General features: G+C 38.0%; 1 protein-coding gene across 1 annotated transcript in view; it reads left to right on the top strand.

The window, feature by feature from the left end:
- The window catches only part of RSPO1 (R-spondin 1), a 103,147-nt gene extending 80,081 nt beyond the window's left edge, over window positions 1-23,066 (top strand). The window contains exons 3-6 of the mRNA XM_075198097.1: window positions 4,318-4,509; window positions 5,713-5,859; window positions 6,782-6,976; window positions 22,254-23,066. Of these exons, the coding sequence (XP_075054198.1) occupies window positions 4,318-4,509; window positions 5,713-5,859; window positions 6,782-6,976; window positions 22,254-22,381 (662 nt within the window). The 3' untranslated portion in view covers window positions 22,382-23,066. The remainder of the gene's footprint in view (window positions 1-4,317; window positions 4,510-5,712; window positions 5,860-6,781; window positions 6,977-22,253) is intronic.
- The last annotated feature ends 916 nt before the right edge of the window (window positions 23,067-23,982 follow it).

The raw sequence follows: 23,982 nt of genomic DNA, 5'->3' as shown, positions 1-23,982 counted from the left end.
TTTTGAACTTTACTGTGCTTGCTCAGAGATAATAGTAGGATCAGGTAATGAGGAAACCTCCACTAATAAAGGGAGTGCAGCTATGGATACCCCCTTAACTCCAAGACCCATAACTGTTACATCCCTGCAACAGCAGAACTTCCCCCACTGCTGGAAAGCTTTGGAAAAAGTGTTTATTCGTGTAGAAACTATGTGGTTTTATTTGGTTCAGACATGATGTTATTTGGTTCAGCTATAGTGCAGAAACAATATGGTGATGTTTGAATCAGATATGTGATGTTTTGGTTCTATTTAAACTGAAATAAAGCAAATCGACTCCTGGATTCAAGTCGAAATAGCAAATAATTAAATTCTATGATAAATCTGCTACTGTAACCAACAGATTATAAAGTAAAATACACCTGCTATTTGATTAATATAATCACTGAATCCTATAAACATATTATTAATGTGTCAGAAATGCACAAAGGATCTACAACTCAATTCAGGGGAAATATAAGGAACCAAGTCCATTAATAGCATTACAAAACTTTTATACTCCCCATCAGTGATGTAGGGTGGAACCATGACTCCCGGAGCAAGCGCATGCTACAGTATCCCTCCCCAGTATTAAAGTATGCCAGAGGTGTGGGCCAGGGAAGGGAGCAAGGTCAGAATTTAGGAAAACTAAAAGACGAGGCTGATGGTGGACTGTGTTGTTTTCTCCTACCTGTTATTGCAGCTTTCAAAACCTGCTGCTTGTTTCCTGTCTGGATCCTGGAATGTTTGGGCGTGTTTGGAAAATGTATACGTAGATGAAATATGGAAAGTCAAGCAATACACAGTACATTACACAGATCACGCAGTATATGATATATACATCTGACCTTCAAAAGGGCCATCCATTAAACTTAATTTCAAGAAAGAAAAAACAACCCAGAAATGACCTCAGTACACACATATCACTCATCCCAAAATGTCCCCACATGCCTCTTACTTGTTCCAAATTTCCACACATGCCACTCAAATCTCCCACGTATGCTAAAATAGTCTTACATGCCCTTAGACCTCACTTGCCACAAAACACACCCATCTGTACTCCAAGACTCCCCCACATACTATCAGACCTCCCCACATGCCATTCGTATGCCCATCAGACCTCCCCATGTGTTCACCAGAAATCCCTACATGCCCATCAAGCCTCCCCACGTGCCCACTAGACCTCCCCACATGCTCGTCAGACCTCCCCACATACCCCTTTCATGACCATCAGAGCTCCCCGCATGCCACAAAATGCACCCACATGTACTCCAACAGTCCCCCACATACTATCAGAACTCCCCACATACCCCTTGTATGCCCATCAAACCTCCCACACAGGAACATCAGACCTCCCCAGAAGCCCATCAGACCTCCTCACATGCCCATCAAACCTCCCCCATCTGCCCAACAGACCTCCTTCACGTGTCCATCAGACCTCCCCAACATACTCATCAGACCTCCTCACATAGACATCAGATGTGTCTGATCTCCGTTACTCCCCAGCTATGCTTTCAAAGGCGCCATCTATGTTTTCACAAGCACACGCTTTGACTGAACTCCTTTCCTTAGTCTAGCTGCAAACCAGTGAAGGACATTGGGATAACATTGCATGGCACAGGAAAAGAAACAGTAGATTGCAGAGGGCAGTTAAACAAGTACAACAAAATGTGTTTTTTGCATGTTAGGAACCAGTCTATGCACAACCACTAAAATAACATTTTGCAGCCTTGGAGCACTCTTTAAAACATTTCATACATAATATTTTGTCAGTCCTGCCATCATTCAGCTATAAAACATCATTGCAAATTTAGAATGTATTTGTGCTCCTCTACTGCTCAAGATGAACTACTTGCTCATCAGACCTCTCAGATTTTACTTACCTATACACTAAAGCTCACAGAGGAAGGAGGGAAATCACATAGCACTCCTACCTCCTCCGGTGTGCTGCATTGTGCAGAGGAGGTAATATGACATGGAAGTCGGCTGTTTCAGGCAGCCCCCAATAATCCAAGTAAAGTCTCCACCAACGCTGCCTCTCCTGCTTCTCCTACTGCAGGCACCCATAGCACCAACACTGTGCCCCTGCTTCCCAATATGTGCAGAAAAATTGGAACTAGCAAAGACTACATGGACCCTTGAGGGTGAATGCACATTCAGACTGCAATTATAAATACATATAGAAGTAAGCAGCAGGGAGACTGCAATCCCAGACACATATGGAACTAGTAGCCACAATACTGGTATAATCAGAGGGTTGAAGTGGGATGGTATATGGTAAAAAGCCATACGTCACTTCTCCTACTGCTTTGATTGTAAAACTAAATTACACTCACTTACATTTTTCATACTACCTCTTCTAAACTTCCATTGGGTATAATTATTATCACTGGATGCTAATATTACCAATAAATAAAGAGATCTAAGTGGCAATAAAGGAATTAATTTGTAAATAATAAGGAATATCCCTCAATGTGCAGTTTTTAATTTCATTCATACATCGCACAATTTGAAATTATTTTGCTGGATTTTAATGAGTATGATGTCCATACATCATTTTTAATGAATAAGTAATAAAGATCAGGATTTTAAAAATGGAAATTTATATAAGAAATAATGGTAGATAAGCACGGTCTGTTAGTGAAATACACTTATTAACTGTTTGCTTTACACGATTTTTCTGAATATATGAAAGTTAAGTAGTAGCATCACCCTAAATTGTAAAAAATATTATTGGCTAAGAGAGTACATAATGTTATTATGCAGTAGATTATTCTATCTTTCTCTTATATATTAAAGCATTTTTTTCTTTCATTATCTTCTGCTATCAACTACTACTATCAACTTCTTGTTAAATAGTCTTCCACGTGAAAAGCATGGGGATGTTTTAATTGGAGAAAGCCAGCAGAGTCATAGACAGACACGTGTAAACCAATTCCTAATCACAATGAATGTGTTAATGAAATATACAGATGGGCCATAATAGAGATGAGCAAATCAATTCAAATCAATTAATTTGCTAATCAGTCCAGATTCACACAAAATTTGCTAGATAATTTATGCTCAATGGAGAATCACACCAGTTACAGCCAAAAAGCCAATCATCAAACATCCATGGAACATGTCTATAGTCTTATTGAACAAGTTTACAGCCCTTTTGGCACTTAATTTTTCTGGATTGTTCTATTGGAAAACATCTGTGGATGCTACTTATGACGTGAGCTATGGATATCAGTTGTCTGACCTCTGACTATATTTCACTTCTGTGCACACTCAGAAGGTTATTTACAAATCACCAATGTGCAAAGCCATATCAGCTTTAATCATGCCTGCAGCTCAATTTGCGCAAGTGAACCTATATTTTCACCTAGGCATGTGGTCTCAGAGTTTATGGCAAATGATATTAATCACTAGAAAACCCATTGAACAATCCACAATTGGAAATGTAAATTTACGGGGCTTTACTTGGGCCCCACAAAACTACTTGGTTTTGCCACAGTGTGCCTACATGGTCCATAGAGCGCATGTACATCTACTCCTCATGTTCAGGAGACACTTCTACAACCTAAAAGTGTATCTAGGTTTGCAGGGAGGTAGAAAAATCTCCAGAAATATACTGTGGAAAAGTGTACACGTTACATCAAGTCCATCCTCCTTCTAGTTTAGAACCACATCTTGATTATATTAATCTTTTCTGTTTCTCTCCCAAAATACTGATTAGTTTGGCCATAGTTGTGGCTTAAATTTTTCATGAGAGTAAGGGGGCCTCAATACTGCCTTCATATGTCAATTTTATGTGATGAAGCTTTTTTTCACAATGGGTTAAGTAATCCTAGAAACATTGTTCTTTGCCGAAGTGCAACTGGCACAATGTGTCCCAGTAAAATTATAGGACAAGAGCTGATATCCACTTGCTCATACCTTGTGTAAAATGCAAGTGCTTGCGCAGTGGAAATGGCTTGTGTGCTCTTCAGCACAGAAAGGAAGTCCTTCAAACCCTCTGAAACCATTTGAACTCATGTCAGTAATCTTGCTCCACAAAATGAAATGTGACTTTTGCACAACTCTACAAAATAATATACTTAGCACGGAGTAGACATTGGTTACATTTTGGGTAACATCAAACCTGTTACAATGCTGAGAAATTACATGATCACCTGCCTGTGACAAGGAATTGTGTGTTTCACAAAGGAACAATATCCACTTGTTGTTGACTATATATTTGTATTTTCATTTGCAATATTACTAACTAAATTTCTGTTGCCAAATGATTTTCTCCTAATCTCTATATACATACAGGAAGTACAGAGGAGAGCCTAGGCTGCGCTAAAGGATGTGTGGCTTGTTCTGAATTTAATGGATGCATCAAGTGCTCATCAAAGCTTTTTATCCTTTTGGAAAGAAATGATATTCGACAGACAGGTGTCTGCTTGCAATCCTGTCCTCATGGATACTATGGTGATCGTAATCGGGAGATTAACAAGTGTATGAGTAAGTCAACCAACATACTTCATACAGTCTAGAATTGATATTTTCATCTTGTTATTATCATTATGCGTCTTCTTTCCAATTAAATCAGAGACCAAAGAAACCACCATGTTATGTAGGGACGCTGTAGCGGTGTTACGTCTATTTGCAACAGCAGTTTAAACTAATTAATACAACTGTTGCTCTAAAGGCAGAGTGAAGCCAAATGGTGAGTGAGAGCATTTGCCTTCACATCATCATAATCATCAGTTACTTATATAATAATATTAATTCCGCAGCGCTGTACAGAGAACTCATTCACATCAGTCCCTGTCTCATTGAAGCTTACGGTCTAAATTCCCAAACATACACACACACACACGCACACACACATACACAGAGTCTAGGGTCAATTTTGATAGCAGCCATTTGACCTACTAGTATGTTTTTGGAGTGTGGGAGGAAACCAAAGCACCCGGAGGAAACCAACGTAAACACAGGGCAAACATACAAACTCCACACAGATAAGGCCATGGTCATGGTCGGGAATCAAATTCATGACTCCAGAGCTGTGAGGCTGAAGTGCTAACCACTAGGCCACTGTGCAGCAATAACCATCACACCAAAGGTGAAAGAGGCTAAGTGTTGTTAGCATTTGGTAGGTTGGCCTAGCTACAGTATTTCAAAATCTATAAAAATTAAGTTTTAACATACTATGTTGCCTATCGTACTATATATAAATTTTGTGCTGCTGCTAATTGATAATCCTTTGTGTCAATGCAAGTGTGAAAGTTAATGTAAAAATGGCAACAGGAGAGAATTTTTCTTAATCACTTTTCACAATATTCATAATGCTACTAGATATGCTTATTGGTGTTCTCTTGGTGTTTCATGACCACATATAGGATTTTTCATTTTTAAACTTTGTCCCTGATCTTCAACGAGACTTTTCACATTCAAATGACTAATATGCCCTAGTGAAATTTCTAAATGTGCTCGTCCTTTAGAGCTTCCGTCTGTGCTTTTTAGCCATATCATTAAATCATTTTAAAATTATTTATTTTGCTGTTCTGGGATTAAAGTTGCTCAGCTTTACTTATCTACAGCAGATTTTCATACCAGATATGTATGTATTATGCCATTAGTATCTACAGTATAGGATACATAATGCCCACAAGTTATATAGATGATATGTAAATTACATACTTTTATTTTTCATTTGTCTAGAATGTAAAATGAATAACTGTGAGGACTGTTTCAGCAAGACGTTTTGCACAAAGTGTAATGATGGTTTTTACATACACAAAGGAGGTTGTTACTCCACTTGTCCAGAGGGGTTTATTGCAGCAAATGGCACTATGGAATGCAGTTCTGGTAAGTCAGATATGTTGAACTATGAAAAAACTTTATACACAGTTTCATGAAGAAGGGTATGTGGAGTTGTAGAAACTCTGTTACCATAGATAAAGGTATAGCAGAGTTAGAAAACATATTTGTCTATTCAAATTAGACAATCACTTGTATGTGAGAAAGTCAATAGAGAACTTCAGAGGCCTCTGTGTCCAACTACCTTATTAATACATTTTTAGCATTAGCATTGGGATTTGATGAACAAACATCTATTAATTTACAAACTACATAGTATATAGCAGGGCACAACAGCAACAACCTTCACAGTTAGAATAAACTAGTGAGTTGGATAGTACTTACGGAGATCAGAGGAGGGAGGGGACAAGACAGGAACCATACCAGCAAAAAACAAGACTGTTCCGAGGATTTTGGTTTTGCAAAACAGGACTAGAGATGCTGAAGACTGAGGCTAAAGCACCAGGTGGAATGCGCATTTCAAGGGTACAGCGGTAAATTGAATAGTGTGGACAGGAAAAGACAAGGAAAGAGGGCCTTGCTTTTGAGAGTTTACATTCTAGGGGGAAGAGGCAGACTTTGATGAAAAGATTTAGGGCACATTTGAAGCCTTGGGCTTCAAAATGAGGATAGTCTAATTGGGCATGGGTGTGAGTTCCAGAGGTTGGGAGCAGCACAAGAGAAGTCTTGGAGGCTGAAGCAGAGGATGTCATCAGTTCAGAGGTGAGGTGGCAGTCATTGACAAAGCAGAGATGGTGGGAGGAAATGTGGACAGAAATGAAGTTGGAGATGTAGGGTGGAGAGGAGTGTCTGTGTAGGTGAGGGTGGGGAGTTAGTCTAGGGGACTATGTGTGTAACTGTATAATGGAGCATATGTTATTACATGCAATTTCATGAACTAGAAAGTGACTGCTGTCTGATTGTGTTTCAGTACAATGTGAAATGAGTGAGTGGGGATCTTGGAGCCCATGCTCCCGTTCAGCAAAACAGTGTGGGAAAAAAAAAGGAAATCAACAGAGAAGTCGGAGTGTTCTGAAGGCACCACTGGCGGGTGCATCTTTGTGTCCACCTACCAAAGAAAGGATGAAATGCACAATGCCCAAACCCCATACCCCATGCTCTAAAGGTAGGCATTTGTGTATAGAATTACTAAAGCAATTGTTTTATGTCTCCAGTTGTCTTGCATTGTATTGATGGAGCTGTGGGGGGAAAACATTTTAAAAAGCTCGAACACAAATACATCAACCAGATATGATATAATAGAATACATTTTCAGTCTTTTTAGAAAGACTAAATAAAACAGACCATAATAAGAGAACTTTAGTATTAGTATGTTTAATATATACAAAGATTTATCAAGTGGCAAAAAGCCCTATGGCCACAGGTGATAAGATATGATGGCGATAACTTCCCCATGTTTGTAAATATTTTTAATTTTGAAAAAATATGTTTTCTTTATTGTTGGAACTGAAAGCCCAAGTCAGTTTCACTGCCAGACGAAGAGACTGGCCTGACAAAGCAGTAAGTTAACTCTTACAACTCCGGGCCATTATCACCAAGGCAGCTGAGTAATGGTGATAACAGATTTTCTATCACCTTGTTAATTTTGGTGAATGTTGAATGATTGTTAATCCCAGGAAACAATCAGATAAAACAGTGAGGTAACAACATTACAGCCGTAATTTTATCATATTTGTACTAAAAGCACAGATAACACCCAACAGCTTGTCAATGTTAAAAAACAATGAAATAGACTATATGGAATTTATGTTTTTGTTGCGTAATGATAGCAGGTTTATCAGTAAGTTGACCAAATGATAGCTCTGAAGCAATAAAGATCATATGTCTGCAGCAGTACAAAATGAATACCCCCAGCAGAGACAAGGGAGGTATCTGTTGTGGGCATAGAAGTTGCAGGTGGTACAATTTCTTCAGTTCCCAGTTGATGTTTCTTTATTAATAGTCTTTACAAGTCCTACAATTATCTAGTGGTTTTATATTATTTTAACTCTATTTTGTCAGCTGAACTGGTGTTAGACTGGATAGCAGGGGAAATATGTAAATATTATGCACAATATAGTCCCCAACCTGTAAGTTCTAAAAAAAAAATTGAAAAATACAAAAGTCCAGAGTGTATATTATGAGTGTGTCAGTGGTCAGACAATAGTAGAGTGCAGCTCATAGGGTGAGCTTTGCATGGGGTACATGGTAGTTTTAACAGTACACTGTGCTTGTCCCAGCCCAGATTTCTCACTTTATAGAATGACCTCGTACATGCTTTCCAACCCATGCAAGGGAAGAGTCAAGAAATAGTGCATTTTTGTAGTGTTCCCAGCATTTATTTAAATAAAGTTGAAAAATATTTTTAACCACAATTGGACTCCAATTCCTATGTCCCCATTTACTTCTTTAATTTCCTTCTTTGAGTTTGGCATACAGGTCTTCATGGATGCATCCCTGCACTGACTCCCACAATTATTGGTCTTGATCTAAATAGACCTATCCCTTCCGATTATTGTGCTTTTAATGCTTTGTGGTTTTGTGGTTTTATCTGGTAAACTGTTTCTGTGTAAATTTGTGTCTGGAAATGTGTGGAAGTATGTCTGTGTTTCTATGTACACAAGTGAAAGTGTGTCTGTTTACACTAATCTCAAGCGTCCCACTTTGTTCATTTGAAATGTTAGCAGACATGAAAGAGATAATTATTCACATATCTATTTCTAAAACAATCTAGCCTGGATTTAGAAGGGAAAATGTTAATTGCAACAGATGGTTTTTTTTATTCAGTTTTTTTTTTTAATTCAAGTGTTTCCAGTGAAAACATATTACCGTAACCCAATAAAAACAAAAATAAAGCTTTTATACTCTTATTCACCACTGATGTTTTCAGATTATGTAGGAACACAGATAACCACTGAAACTCGGGAATCCTCCAGACAGCCAAATCGGCAGAGCAATGTTATTTTCTGATTGGCTGCCAGATTTGGTGTACCATTCTAAATCAGGAGACATAACTAACATTAATGTTTCTCTAGTAACATGTATTAAACTCCCAGGGTTTGTTGTATGGGTGATGATAAAAGAGTGGTGTGTGCAGTTGTCTGCCCTCTGCTCTGTAGTGAACCTACAGATCGCGCCACAGGCGTCTTAGTGGCTGAGCTTACAGATGTGGACTTCTGTTTACGATACCTTATTGCTCCAGGAATTTCTCTGGAGTGAACTTCTAGACTCTGGTTTAGTCTGATAACGTATCATTTGTTAAAAGGGCATTAATTAGAAGGGGCCAGCTTACATTCTTCCTGTATAAACTTGGCTGGCCCCCCGATGCTATCTCCAAAACAAAACCTCAAGCTGTAGAGCTGCAAAACATCAACACAGGGAGGAAAAAACTGCAGAAATAAATCTATCTACAATATGCCTGCTCCTTCTCAACACCCACAGACAGCGAAGAATCCTGCACAGCTGTGTCCAAAGCATCAGTATAGTCATAGACATGATTCTGACACCAAGTAAATGTGTTGCTAATGATTGAGGTGTTTAACTCTGAACAATATTTTCAACCAATTTTGTTATACTTAAACACATAATACTTACTGTAGCTTAATATTTGGGGGTTTTTTTTGGACCCAAATCTTCTGTTATTCATTCATTTTGTACCTTTTCTGGGCCTCTAGCTTGAGGCATCACTGCACTGGCATTAAAGTGTTTGCTTTTCTTTGCCCCTGTAATCCTCAGTATGCATCAAAGTGGTTTTAATGTTTGAGATTGGGTTAAGAAAACCGGTTTTTATGTTTTATTGGAATCTGGACATCTGCTCATACTGAAATGTTGGGATGTATTACAATGACATGGCCCATAACTTATTTTGCATTTTCAAAAACTATTTTCTCCAACTGCGTTACAATTAGACTTAATGGATGGAACAGTTTTTTGCCATTCTGCAGAATCCTAGTTCACAGTCTTTTTGTGAGTTCACATTTCATGGAATATTTTGTCTACAGAGCTAGGGCGACCACAGACAATTGGTTGTGCTGGTGTGTGGTGTGATTGGGGAAAGACTAGGAACACATATGGCCTAACTTCACCAATGAAATATACAAAATTCTGTGACCAAATGAGCAAATGTTTCCCAGGACAATTTTGACATTTTTGCTTATATCCAGCCTGGATTGTGGGCTTCAGAAAACACCTCTTCTCTCTGCTGTGCAGGTAGATGAGACTACCCGCTTTCACCTCATTTTAAAGCGTAACTAAATTAGAGATTTCCTGTTTAGTAAACTATTTACAAACCGCATAATATACAGGTTACACGGTGTAATTAATTTACCCACCAAGGGTCATCCCCACATTGATCTTTTGGGAACTTTTGCTCACAAAATGCTCTTGTGCATTGGTGGAAAGAATAAAACATCAAAGTCCAGCCTACTACTACTTTACCACCACCATTTTTATTGGTTTAAACTTTTAGATGTTTACACTAAAATACTGCTGTTTGAGCCCCATTGTTGTCTTACATAAATCATATGACTGAGGGAACATATGGACTTGTACTACTATGTGTGTCACTATCATTGTAACGTTTTTATTATACTGGTAAAATTACATCTATAAATTGCACTTTCCCATATAATGTACACCTGACAAGTCTAAAAAACAATCCCATTGTAAGTATAAGCCAATGCCCTGCTCTCTGCCATTTCTAAGCTCAGATGAATGGGTTTGCCTGTTACTTAATCTAGTGAACTATGTACATATCCTTAAAAACAGGTATATTAGCATAAAGATAGAAGTATGCAATCACAAAATACATTAGTTTACCTTGTTAATGAGGTGCCTATAGACTCTATTTCCATTGGAGAAGTCTGACTTCATCCAGTGCCGGGTCCCATCGCAATGCACATGTATTACCTTAGCTGCGCATGTGCAGTAGGCACTGGGGTAAGATTCTCTATTCGCTGGCAGCGTTAGACTGCTTGTGAAGAAGGTTTCAGTTAGTTTAGATGTGGGTAGTTCACCAGGGCTTGCTAATGAGACCTGGCATGGTAAATTCAAGCGGCAGGACATTTTGTATCGCTGCAGTGATTCTCCCTGCCGCTCACTCCCCACCAATGATAAGTGGACCACTTAGTCTCTTTTAAATCCAATCTCATCTGCTCACTTTACTGTTCTATGGGTACTTAGATGTTTATTTATCTTTACAATCCCAATTATGTCATTGTTATCCAGAACAGATATCATTGTAGTAAATACTTGTTAGTTAGGCTTCTGTAACGATCTGCTTACAGCTTACTGCTTTGCCTGGCAGCTCCTGCCTCCTGGACTTTTGGACTTTATTATTTGTTCATTTTGTGTGTTGCAGCAGTACCTTCATTCACCAGAGGTGCTGCTATTGTGCCCTACTTGTTTGTATCAGGGGTTAACCTGCCCTGTAATTATTCCTTGCACCTGGGTGTGTCCCTTCTTAAACCTGTCACTCCCAGCATACATTGCTGGTTATTGTTGTCCCATCCTGTGATGTCATATCCTTGTTGCAACCTGTGGATTCTTCCTCCTGCCTTGCTCCTCTGGTTCATGCCTGCTTGGAACCTGTTCATAATTCCTGCTTCCCTGCATTAGCTGTTTACCTGCTGGTTTCTGAACATTCGTATTATTTCCTGCATCAGCTTGCACCTGGTATTTACTACTGCTCTCGATTACCTGCTATTTATACTTTTCTGCAAATAAACAGAGTGTTTTCACCATATTCGTGACTCCTAGCTGTACTCCTGTTTGTAACCGTGACAGGCTTCCCTAAATAGGCATTTTATGTTGACAGAGTTATCACCAGATGTGACCTATATAAATAAATGATGATGATGACCTAATTCTTGTTCTTGGCATTTTCACCAGTGGTAGGGATCTTAGCCCTTTGGTAAATCCACCACTTAAAGTCGGAGTAAATGTGAAATAATATCTTGATATAGTTTAGAATACAGTAAAGTTTATTGTCTTGCTTCTTTCAGTGCCAGTAGTGACATAAAGAGAATAGATAGAGCGCTATGACCAGTGGGTTAAGCGGACATTTAGAAGTGCTGGTATGGAAAATGTAAGTGAATGGAATTTGATAGGTTTACATTGAAGGCAGGTGGAGAAGTGGCAGGTATGGCCATATACCACCATATACATCCCCGTTTAGATCAATGGCACTATCCCAAACACTTGTATAAATCCACAATACAGTATTCGTTTTTGCTGGTAATGTCTCTGGCTTTCCACCCTTTCACTGCCACACTAAAGATAAGATGTAGATCAAGTATGTTCAAAATCTTTAATCACATGATAAAAGATGTGCACTTACAGGATCACAGGAAAATTAAAGCATGTAGTTTGAATGTCAGAGCAATTCAGAATTTGTATCAGAAGTTGTCATCATCATATGCACATCCTACTAAGCATCGTGCAAAAGTCCAATCCCACAGTAAAAATGCTGTTGTGGGGCAACACACTCCTACTTTTGAGTAAATGTACTCAAATTTACCCATAAATGCACATGGATTTGCAGGTCACAATGGTGGATTTTGCACGTTGGGTAAAGTTTTCACTGGCCGATAGGAGAAGTTGGGCGGATCGTGTGCTTTACTTGCTATGTTTTAACCTCTCATAAGCAGGGCCCAATCTAAACTTTCTCATGTCTGCACCTTCTTTCTTAAACCTCATATGTACTTGTTCTATTTTTATGTATGATTTATTTAATGTATGATTTGCTATACCAACTCTCCAGCATTACAGAGTTTTATGATGCATTACAAAGAGGAGTAAAGACAATAAATACAAATTAGACCCTAGTTTTGCACTGAAGTGGAAATGCAAGGTTTTAATTTTGCTGGACAATAATATTTAAATGCTTTGTGAGCCTTTTTCTCACCACTAAAGGTTGAGTATATTAGACAGTCCTGGGGGTAAATGTATCAAACTGAGAGTTTTTCGGCGGGTTTGAAAAGTGGAGATGTTGCCTATAGCAACCAATCAGATTCTAGCTATCATTTTGTAGAATGTACTAAATAAATGATATCTAAAATCGGATTGGTTTTTCAAACCCGCCGGAAAACTCTCAGCTTGATATATTTACCGCCTGATGTGGGCAGCACAGTGGCCTAGTGGTTAGCACTTGTGCTTCGCAGCACTGGGGTCATGAGTTCGATTCCTGACCATGGCCTTATCTGTGTGGAGTTTGTATGTTCTCCCTGTGTTTGCGTGGGTTTCCTCCGGGTGCTCCGGTTTCCTCCCACACTCCAAAAAAACATACTGGTAGGTTAATTGGCTGCTATCACAAATTGACCCTAGTCTCTACCTGTCTGTCTGTATATGTCTATGTGTGTGACTATATTAGAGAATTTAGACTGTAAGCTCCAATGGGGCAGGGACTGATGTGAATGAGTTCTCTGTACAGCGCTGCGGAATTAGTGGCGCTATATAAATAAATGATAATGATGATGATGTCCTCTAACTCTCATATCCATTTAAGACGCAAATGAGGTTCTCCCAAGCAGTATTTCAGGAGGACAACTGAACAGTGAAATGATGGGAGAGGTCCCAAAGTTGAAATAAGTTGCAGTGTGATATTTTTATTGTTTTCACTATGCACATTTGTCAGACTATCTGCAAGCCCACAAATGTAGGTACAGAATTAAATTCCAGAGATCTTCTCTAAAATCAGGAAGTGGGTGTGCACCATGAAATGCTCATCCACTTGCGCGCATGAAGACATTTTTTAGGCCTTCACTTTTTGCAGTTCAGAAATGACCTTTAATGACTTTAATCAATAAATACACTGCATTATCAATAATGTATAATGGACCAGACCTTTTTGATTCCTTTACTGATTAATATACCATGTTTAAAACTATAGATAATCAGAGCAAACCCTTTCCATTATTACACAATATTTCGAGCTCTCATCAAATACAGCACAGTGCCACTAACTTTTAAGGGGCTCAACATGACAGCTGTCTGTCAACACAATCTGATTAATGCCAGTACATATCTTCCACTTCCTAATGTGTAAATAGATGCCCTTCAAAAAAGCAGAGTTAATTTCTTTAAGTTTAGCACCACTGCAAACATCTGGTGCTGTAGTCTGCATATGTTACAGTCATTTCTGGTGAGTAATGTATTTTATCTGTGTCATTTATTAGTATGCTTAGCCTGTTTAGTGCATGCCAGTTTTGTTGAGTGTGCTCATCTGGAAGTCTAGAAGTTTGTTTAGCTATTAGAGTGCTATAAAAATGTATATGCGTGTGTTGATGCAGGAGTTTATGAACCTAGTAGGATGGAGCAAGTAGCTCTACAATATGTTAGGCTTCTCTTATAGTGAACAAAGTTGCATTGGATGTTTACTCCAAATCATGATATGGTACATACATATCTAAAGAAAAGGAAAAGTGGACAAAATCACTGACAAGGATTAAAAAAGTAACAAATATAAAGAACCTCTAAATCCCAACATTTTCAAATATGAATCACAGTAAGTGGAGTTCAGATATATCCCATAAACAATTCTAAAATGTATTTTTAAAATACATTATATACACATTTAGTTAATTGTTTTGTGAATTATTGGTTATTTTCACTTTAGTTCTAAACATGTGTTTCTTGTGTGATCATCAACAAGTTTAGTTTAGTGCATAAATCTTTACATTACAACATTGTTATTCAATAGACTTCTAAAAACAATTAACATATGCACACAGCACATACATATAATGACATTAAAATAAGCGATTTTTATTTCAGATGTAAAGAAGATTTGAATGGAAGATTCACAAAAACATTTGTTAAAGATGGTGTCATTTAGATAGGTATTTTGACCACACACAAGTACATTTCTGAACTAACTTACATGTCAGAAATACATTTGTTTTCTACATTTCATTGTTAAAGAACATTTTTTAAAAATATTTGTGATAACTTCATAAATTCCATTCATTGTTCAGTGATACCCTGTAACACCACCAAGCTACATTAGAGACAGCTAAAGGTTCTCTTTCATCTTTAGGATGGGACTTGATGTGGGTCAATAAGCTGTGACTGCAGTCATTTGAGTCACTGTGACACCACTGCCTTTGTGTATTAGTCTACCAAGCCACACAGTGCATTTGTGCCTCCAAACATGCGAGTCACTAGGGCTCATTTAGTTACATTGCATTTGGGTACAACATTAGCACTAAACCATCACAAACCAGATTCTGTTATTGTCTGACTTGCACTAGATACAAATCTAATTTCTGATTGGCTGAACTGTGGTTCAGTTCAAAATGTGCACCTAAATACAATGTTAGTAAATGAGCTCTATCAATTTAGTTAGAGAAGCACCTCAGTGGCAACCTGCTACATGGTGTGAAAAGTAATTCTAAACACTTAAACATTTATTTCAGGTATATTTTCCAGTATTAATATAAAATATTGACCTAACTTACTGTTTAATGTATTGGGATTGTTCTGTTTGCATTCATTATACTACTATAGTAGTAAGGTTTAGTTGCTTCTTATATCCCATAAGTGTAACACACTGTAGTTGCTTCAGTAGCAATTTGGCTGAATTCCAAACCTATTAATTATTCGGCATTAAAGGTGGGACAGGATGAAGTAGCTGCTGTTTAGTTACACAATAATACAGTATGTTATTTGCCAACTGGAAAGTATTCTGTCCATGTAAGTATGCTTTAAATGAATAATTACAAACTGCTTTCCCAATAATGTTAGCTTTTGTATCTTGAGTGTTGTTGTAAAGATAATGCACTTTACTATCTGTACATCTGAATATAGTTTGTGAAAGTAAATTGTTGTTACAATAAAAATGTGGTATCATTATATGGAATATTATTGTCAAATAAATGGTGGTTTTTATGTGCTAAAAAGTATTTGTAACTTAGTAATTTAGATACATCAAGTTGACATGTTTCTGATTATCACAAGTACAAGATCAATTTATGATCTATACAAAAATCACAATGCAGATCTGTGCCTCTAAAATCCTCCAATATCTAATGTATTTTTGTTTCTCTGCCAGTGGTCGTTACCCCTTGAGTGCTAAGGACTATTGGGACTCATCCTCTACATGACTCTCTAAAGTGCTAAGGACGAGTCCCACTCTTCCTCTGCATTTAAGGGGTTAAGAAAACTCACAGATCACTTCTCACTGTGATCTGTGGGTCTTCTGATGCTGCGGAAGGAAAAGGAATCTTTCCTTTATTACAAACACACTGTCCATTAAAGTCTACAGGAGATGCTAGGGAGAGCGGGAAATATTTTAGAGCCTCTGTCCCCCTATCCCTGGCACTTAGAAAACTGGTCCCTTCTTTCAAATAGGTACCCATGTTTATTTATTGCCTGTTGATCAATTTTTTTTGATGAGTGCAAAAGTGCACAGGGATGAGAATAGCCTCAGCGTCGAAGGGGTTAAAGGGCTTTTCTTTATTCCTGCAGTGACACCACTTATGGATCCCAGTAGTCCAAAATAATGAAATCTCAGCACAGGGATGAGAATAGCCTCAGCGTTGAAGGGGTTAAAGGGCTTTGCTTTATTCCTGCAGTGACACCACTTATGGATCCCAGTTGTCCAAAATAATGAAATCTAAGCACCCAGCTGAATCACTTTCGTTGAGTCGTCATTATAGAACACAAAGCATACTTACTTTGGATGCGTCATTAGCCTATTCCGCCGGCAGCCCAGGTTGCTTGAATGGGGCCACTCCTTCACACATTCTCCTTTTTAAACTTACCACTCAGACTGTTTCATACAGGCTGCCTCTCCCTCTTAAAATTCCCATTCATGTTTCAAGCAGACTGAGCAGTGTGAGAATTGAGGAGTGGGACCATGGCACCATGGGACTGTGAAAGCCATCAGGGACAATGGTAGATCCAGTGCAAAATTATAGATTTGGGTGGAGTTATCATTTAATACAGAAGATGTTTCAAGCAAACTGAACAGTGTGAGAATTGAGGAGTGGCACCATGCCACCTTGGGACTGTGAAAGCCATCAAGGACAATGGTGGTTCTGTAAACGGTTTATATTCTAGGGGTATTTTAGGATATGGGGTTTTAATCTCCCTAATAGTCTGGCAAATGTATGGATGACCATTTAATAACGTAATTTATAACCATTATCGTCACCAACCAACTCCTCGCAAAAGATCATTCTGAATTAAATAATTCTTATTTTCCCTTAAATCCACAGGACCAATATTCATTTAATAACTTATGCTTATCTCTGCAAGAAAAATGGCATGCAAGATATAGCTTCATTTTATCATATTGTATTATTAAGTAACATTCTAATTGTAAAATGTATGTATATAGTATAAAGCAGTATATAGTGTAATAGTATTTTATACAAACTCAACAGAGTTAATTTACTTTTCTAATATAGGTGGTATAGTATAAATTTTCATACAATATATAACATTCATTTTCTGTTGAATAAATGTACAAGTCAGTGTGTGTGTGTTTTGACTAACTATTGTTTAAAGGTGTGTGAATGTGAATGTGTGTGTGTGTGTGTGTGTGTGTGTGTGTGAAGCTTCACTTATTGTTCCAGGTGTGTGAATGCATTGTGTAAGTTTGAGGAGGGGTTGGAGGAGGAGTGAGGGTGCCCGGGGGCGGATGTTCCATTTTAAGCACACATTTCAACCTTCCACATTTATCTCACATATAAACGTCTACCATTTATTCTCCTATTATTTCATTTCACTTCTCTCAAAGTCCAAAATGTGTAGTATAAATTTCATTATGCTTCGCAGCAGCCATTATTCACTATCCACATTCCATTCACATGGAAGCTGCTAAATGGCAGCCATTTTACAAGCATGGTAGCTTCTAGATCACTTTCTTCCCATATTAACAATTTCAATTTCTCCAGCAATAAACCGCATTATTTCAACGTTTTCAATTACAAACTACCTTTGAAAAATCTTACCACTTCCTGAACAATCCTATAATTTGCTATGCATCTAAGTGCTGATCTCAGCCACACTCTTCAATAAACAGCATAGCAGGCTTTCCAAATTCATCTAGATCAAAATCTCAGTAATATAATAAACAGTATACCATCTACACGTTTTCTTCACTTTCCCATGAAATACTTTTCCAAAACAACTATTCTATCTAACAAACTATGCACTATAATTTCCATTTACTATACATTTACACTAAACTGCATTAAACAAACACTTTCATTAAACAGCACTTGCAATTTCCATTAGCCTTTTCCAAGAACTGAAATAGCTCACAATATTTAAAATGGCCGACTTCATAAAATGCTTTGTTACAAGTTACGAGCACATGTTGACCACATGTGCTTGTAATGACCTAATTGACTACCATTGAAAAGGGACCAGTTCTTAAACCTCTAGTAATATACTTGTAAGTCAACCACAAATATCTATTTTACACAGAAGAGATCTATTCAGTGAGAGCCAGCAAGGCATATTACACAAAAGACATCTATTCCAAATGACTTTTGCAACAAACACAAATGCTACCATGACCAAAACTTTACTAACTCCATCTGAACTCAGACAATTCCATTCAAATAACCTAACAAAACAAGAAGTTACACATTATCACAAGCTTTTTCCCTTAGCTCAAACAGCTCACATACATTATAACCACAACTATTCCATTCAAATGCACTTAATACAAGCTCCCATAAACACATATATACTTACACAAGCCTTACAATTACACATTTTAACTATATTCCATTCAATCCATTCAAAACTCCATTAAAGCATTAATTTTCACATACTAACCAGCTTCTATATGTTTTGCCTTCCCGGCCACATATCAGCTAAGTCCTCTCACCTTGGAAACAGGGCAGGGAAAAGAGATTTCTTCCTTATGTTACAGTAACAAATACCTTTCTTCTGTGTGGAGTTTACCTTTCCAGAGGAAATAGATCACAGCATTTGAAATGCTAATTCTGACCAGCTACTCAAGACTTACACAAGCATTCACAAACCTTCTGTCTAGTGTGTGGGGGGGGGGTTTGTTCAGAGCAACTTCTGATTCAAGCATGGCAGAATTCTGATTATATATTATAAAATGAAATATAAAATAGATTATATAAACTTTTCTTCAGGATCCAGTGCAAAATTATAAATTTGGGTGGAGTTATCATATAACACATAAGATAGATTTCCCTACAAAGCAGTCCTTGCCCTAAGAATCAGATGAAATAATAGAACTTATGATTATTATCCAGAATGCAGAGGTATGGAATGGGCCTTTCTGCTATAGCTGTGTGAAGCAAACCTTCTAAGTTAGCTATGAGTAAAGAAAAGCTGCAATTCATGTACAATACATCTTTTGAAATTGGAGTTTTCATGCAGTAATGATATTTTCATTAAAATATTATGACATTCACAAATAGTAACTAGGATGTTCCCTTTTACCATAAACAATACCTTCTAAGTCACATAGTCATACTGTGTGACACCCTGTTGGGACAGTGTCATATATCCACCTGATGACCAGAGCTCATCAGAAGACATCACAGGGCAAACTTTCTCACTGGAAACTTATGTTTATTGGTTACAGTACATATAAAGTGAACATCAGTCAGTCCTTCATTCTATTAAATGCGACTTATGCAATTTAACTAATGGCAATGCAATTTTCTCAATTTTTGTTTTTCACTTACTAAGCTAGACTAAGTTTTTGAGCATTAGCAGTAAGTGAGTACTTCCTGGACAAGAGACTTTGTATTGTATTCTGGGCACGAAGTTGTATGTGGTGTCCAATGTACATTCAGTGGCGCACGCAGGGGGGGTTTCTGAGTCTCTAGAAACACCCCTCTGCGCTAACTAAGTGGCCACTGTCCTATACAGCAGCCGCGGCTCTGTCAAAGAAGCGTCCGCGGCGGTGCTGTATTGTATACAGCACCGCCGCAGATGCTTCTTAGACAGCGCCGCGGCTGCTGTATTGGACAGCGCTGGCAAAACGGAGCTGCTGCGCATGCGAGGGCGCATGTGCAGCAGCTCTCTCTCGGGTTGTTTTTTTTGGGGGGGGGTCGGCGGGGAGAAACCCCCCTTCCCGACAATCCTCCATGCGCCCCTGACATTGAGGGCATAAGATGGGCATGGAGCAGTTATTCTGGACATGAGAGACTGTACACTGTGGGCAAAGAGGCTGTATGTGATGGGACATAGATTGTTATGTTTGACATGGAGCTATGTGTTGAGCATTGGAGCTATACATTGAAGGCTCACAACATGGCATGTGGCCATATATTGTGAACATTAGGACTGTATGTGGTGTTCATAAGGCTACATTTGCACTGTATGCAGTGGACATGGGAGTTTATGTGAAGTCATTAGGGATATAATAAATTATTGGGGGCTTACTTATTTGCAGTGAAAGACCCACCTCAGCTACTTACTATCTATTCATTGTCCAGTGCACCAGTGTACCTACTTTTGCAAAGCAGTGTTAGAAAAAAAAAATTGCAGAGAGAGGCATGAACGGGACTAAAATGTTTCTCTCATTTTTGATCCCTCCATGTTTCTCTTGTGCTGTGCCCTCCATATTTCTCTCATTGCAGTTCCCTCTATTTATCTTTCATTGTTGCATCCTCCGTGTCTCTCTCATTGCTGTTACCTCCATGTATGTCTCATTGCTGCCCCCCTTTTGCCTCTCTCATTGCTGTCCCTTCTGTGCCTCTCTCATTGCTGCTCCCTTTATGCCTCTCTCACTGTTGCCCCTTCTGTGTGTCTCTCTCATTGCCCTCTTACTTACCTGTAGATGTGACATACAGGAACACGCAGTAGACTGAGCACTGGATTGTAGGAATGCTTGACATCTCCTGGGAATGATCAGACAGTGCTCCGAGGAGTCTGTGCAGTCAGATTAGCCTTTTAAAATATATGAGGCTAATGACTTTCTCCGTTGACAAGTATTAGGTGTGAGTGCCCCCTGAGAGATGGGGCTAGGACATGTGCACCCTACACACCAACCATAAGCTGGCTCTGGCTGCTCCCCCTCCATGTCTCTCTCATTGTTGACCCCCTTTTCCTTAATCCAGCTCTGGCTCAATGTCAATATGCTAGACTGCAGGCTTCATAATTAATGGATAAGAATGCTTCCCGGTAGCTAGGGTGTTAAATAAACTAGTATATGCTTGCTCTGTTTTATGGAAGTTATAAAAAAAGATCCTCCTTAACTGCATCTTCATACATTGGACATAAATAATAGAAATTGTTATGCATTTGGATCCCTATGGGATTCAAACAATTACCATTTAAGGAACTGAAGGAATACATTTCCCGTAACACTTGGTATGGTTGGGATATAATTTACCACACAGAATGGTTTGTGTAAAAAGGAGCGTTAAAATCCATGCAACAGCTATGGCAGTGTTTACACTTTAAGTTACTATAAATTAATGTGATGTCATTGGTAACAATCACGATTTAAACGGAGCCAGAATTCTAATCCAGGTAAAAAATGTCACAATGGGGTTCATTTACAATGGCCAGATACTGTGCATTTAGGGCCTCCAACTACATGTAAAGCCCCAAGTGTGCATGCTCTTTAAGTTAGACCAACACCTGATTACATTCGTCCTTAGTTGCTGCCAGTCTCAGATAGTTTTGCAGGATCTTTGCACTATAAATATGGGCATGTACCATGCACTCCAATATGCTAGGTTTTCTGTATAGTATTTAGTTCATTAAAACACTCTTTTTATAGTTTTCTGCTCCGACAATGGATTCTATAATGCAAAAACTAGGATGCTCTTTGTATTGAATAGTCATTAAGATGTTACCTGTATTCTAAATTAGTGACTAGAATGTTGTCTGTATTGTATATTGGTCTTAAGAATTATCCTTGTGTGATAATTGGTCACAAGAATGTGCTTTGCATTATACAGTATATATTCACAAGAATGTTTTTTGTTTTGTATATTAACCACTAAAATGTTCACTTTATTGTGTATCACTAGAATGCTCACTGTAATAAATAGAGTTCATTAGAGTAAGCTTTCATTTGAATACCTTTGAGTACTGGTTAGATGGGTCTATGTTGTATTTGATTATAGCTGTCGAAAATATACATTTTTCATATATTGTATTGGCTGGATAAATCCACGCCCGATATAAACCTTGTTGTTGATAAAAAGCAGTTATCATTGCTTTCAATGTCACGTCACCTACTTTAAAAACAAAATTATGCAAAAGATCAATGTATTCAACATTTATAAAATACACAATACAGCGCTTCTTCTAATAATTTAATTTCCTAAATTTTTAGATTAAATATTTTCATTGTTACTTACACCCCATTACCATACTATGCCCCTTGATAATTGCATACTTACATCTTTTCAAATACATTCACTAACAAAATACAAACTTACTCATTGCAGAAGAAGGAAAGAAGGGCAAGAATAAGAACAAAAACCGAAACAAGGATGACGGAACAGGAAACAGAAGAAAGAAAAACCAACAGAGAGTGACCTCCATGCCCATCACTCCTTCTATTCCAGCAAAGTAACTCTCACTATAGGGTCCAGCCACAACAAGAAATTAATGCTGCTACGTATCTTAGACGCTTTCTTGAACTGGAGCACTGCTACAACTTAAGCACCTACACTATCGGCGAATACAAAACTCTTACGGTTAGAAAAATGAGTTTATATTGCCATGAGGTTGGGACTATTTTGCCCAAGACTTTTGCTGAGGAGAAGACAGGGTAAAGAGATATTTCATGAACAATACAGAGAAAGCATGATATTCTAGTGATATGTTAACACCTTTGAGGTGATGCTGAGTATATTTTAACTTCGGTAGAAGTTACCAAGGCTGGAAAGGGTTATAAGAATCACTATTAAACTGTGGGATTTCATGTCGCCAAGAGGATTCCCCACTGGTCTCCCCTCCCTTTTAATCTGTGTTTTCAGATGTCTGTATGACTTAATCTTTGGAGAGTATATGTTAAACCTTTGTGAAACCATGTTTGTGGTCATCACCATGAAACTACTTAAAAAACAAGATATATTTTAAAATGTTACAAATGAACAAGCTTCTAAAGGAGAACTTTAAAAAGATGTATCACTGACAATGGGACAGTGAAAATGAACTAAAAAAAGTTTTATTTTCGAATGGATTTGTAAGTGTTTTATTGTTATAAAAAGATGGTAATTAAATGACATAAGAAAATATTATTGTATGAGTGAGAGATAATGTTTAATTATATCTATAATGTTTAATTATAGATTGCAAGCTATAAGTCAGCTGGTTGAATTAACAATAAACATAGGAACCAAAAAGTTATAAATAGGGAAATTTGAATGAGCAATTTTTGGTTTGCATAAGATCATCATCATCAGTAGCTATTTATATAGCGCCACTAATTCTGCAGCGCTGTACAGAGAACCTATTCACATCAGTCCCCATTGGAGTTTACGGACTAAATTTCCTAACTTACAGAGAGTGAGACTAGGGTCAATTTGGTAACTGCCAATTAAATTACTAGTATGTTTTTGGAGTGTGGGAGGAAACCGGAGCACTCGGAGGAAACCCACGCAAACACTGGGAGAACATACAAACTCTACATAGATAAGACTATGGTCGGGAATCAAACTCATGACCCCAATGCTGTGAGACAAATGTTCTAACAACTTGCTTGACTATTGTTTCATTCTAGCTGCAATATGAAGCTTGTTTATAACTATGCAGCACTGGGATGCCATAATCTGGCTGATACTTTACTTCTTGGAGATATAAACAAACACCCAGATTTGTCATTGAAATGTTATACATGTTTTATGTTTTCCATTACTGTAACCTGTAAATTCCCAGAATATTATATGACGCAATTCAAATGACTTCCATATCATGTTCACCAAACCACCAACATCTCTTGACCAGCAATAACAAGTTCATTATACCTAGCAAATGGTTAGCATATCATACCCAGCAAATGCCCAGCACATCGTACCCTGCACATATCCAAGATATTTTACCCAGCAAATGAAACTCAATCAATGTCTGGTATGTCATACCATGCAAAGCAGATGAACTGGAAAGCTTTGCACCCAGTTAATGACCTACATTGATACAGAAGCACCTTCCCCCACACAAAAATGGGAAGTA

The sequence above is a fragment of the Mixophyes fleayi genome, chromosome 2, assembly GCF_038048845.1.
Source record: "Mixophyes fleayi isolate aMixFle1 chromosome 2, aMixFle1.hap1, whole genome shotgun sequence".
NCBI classification, from domain to species: domain Eukaryota; kingdom Metazoa; phylum Chordata; class Amphibia; order Anura; family Limnodynastidae; genus Mixophyes; species Mixophyes fleayi.
This window is presented reverse-complemented; position numbering and strand designations above follow the sequence as displayed.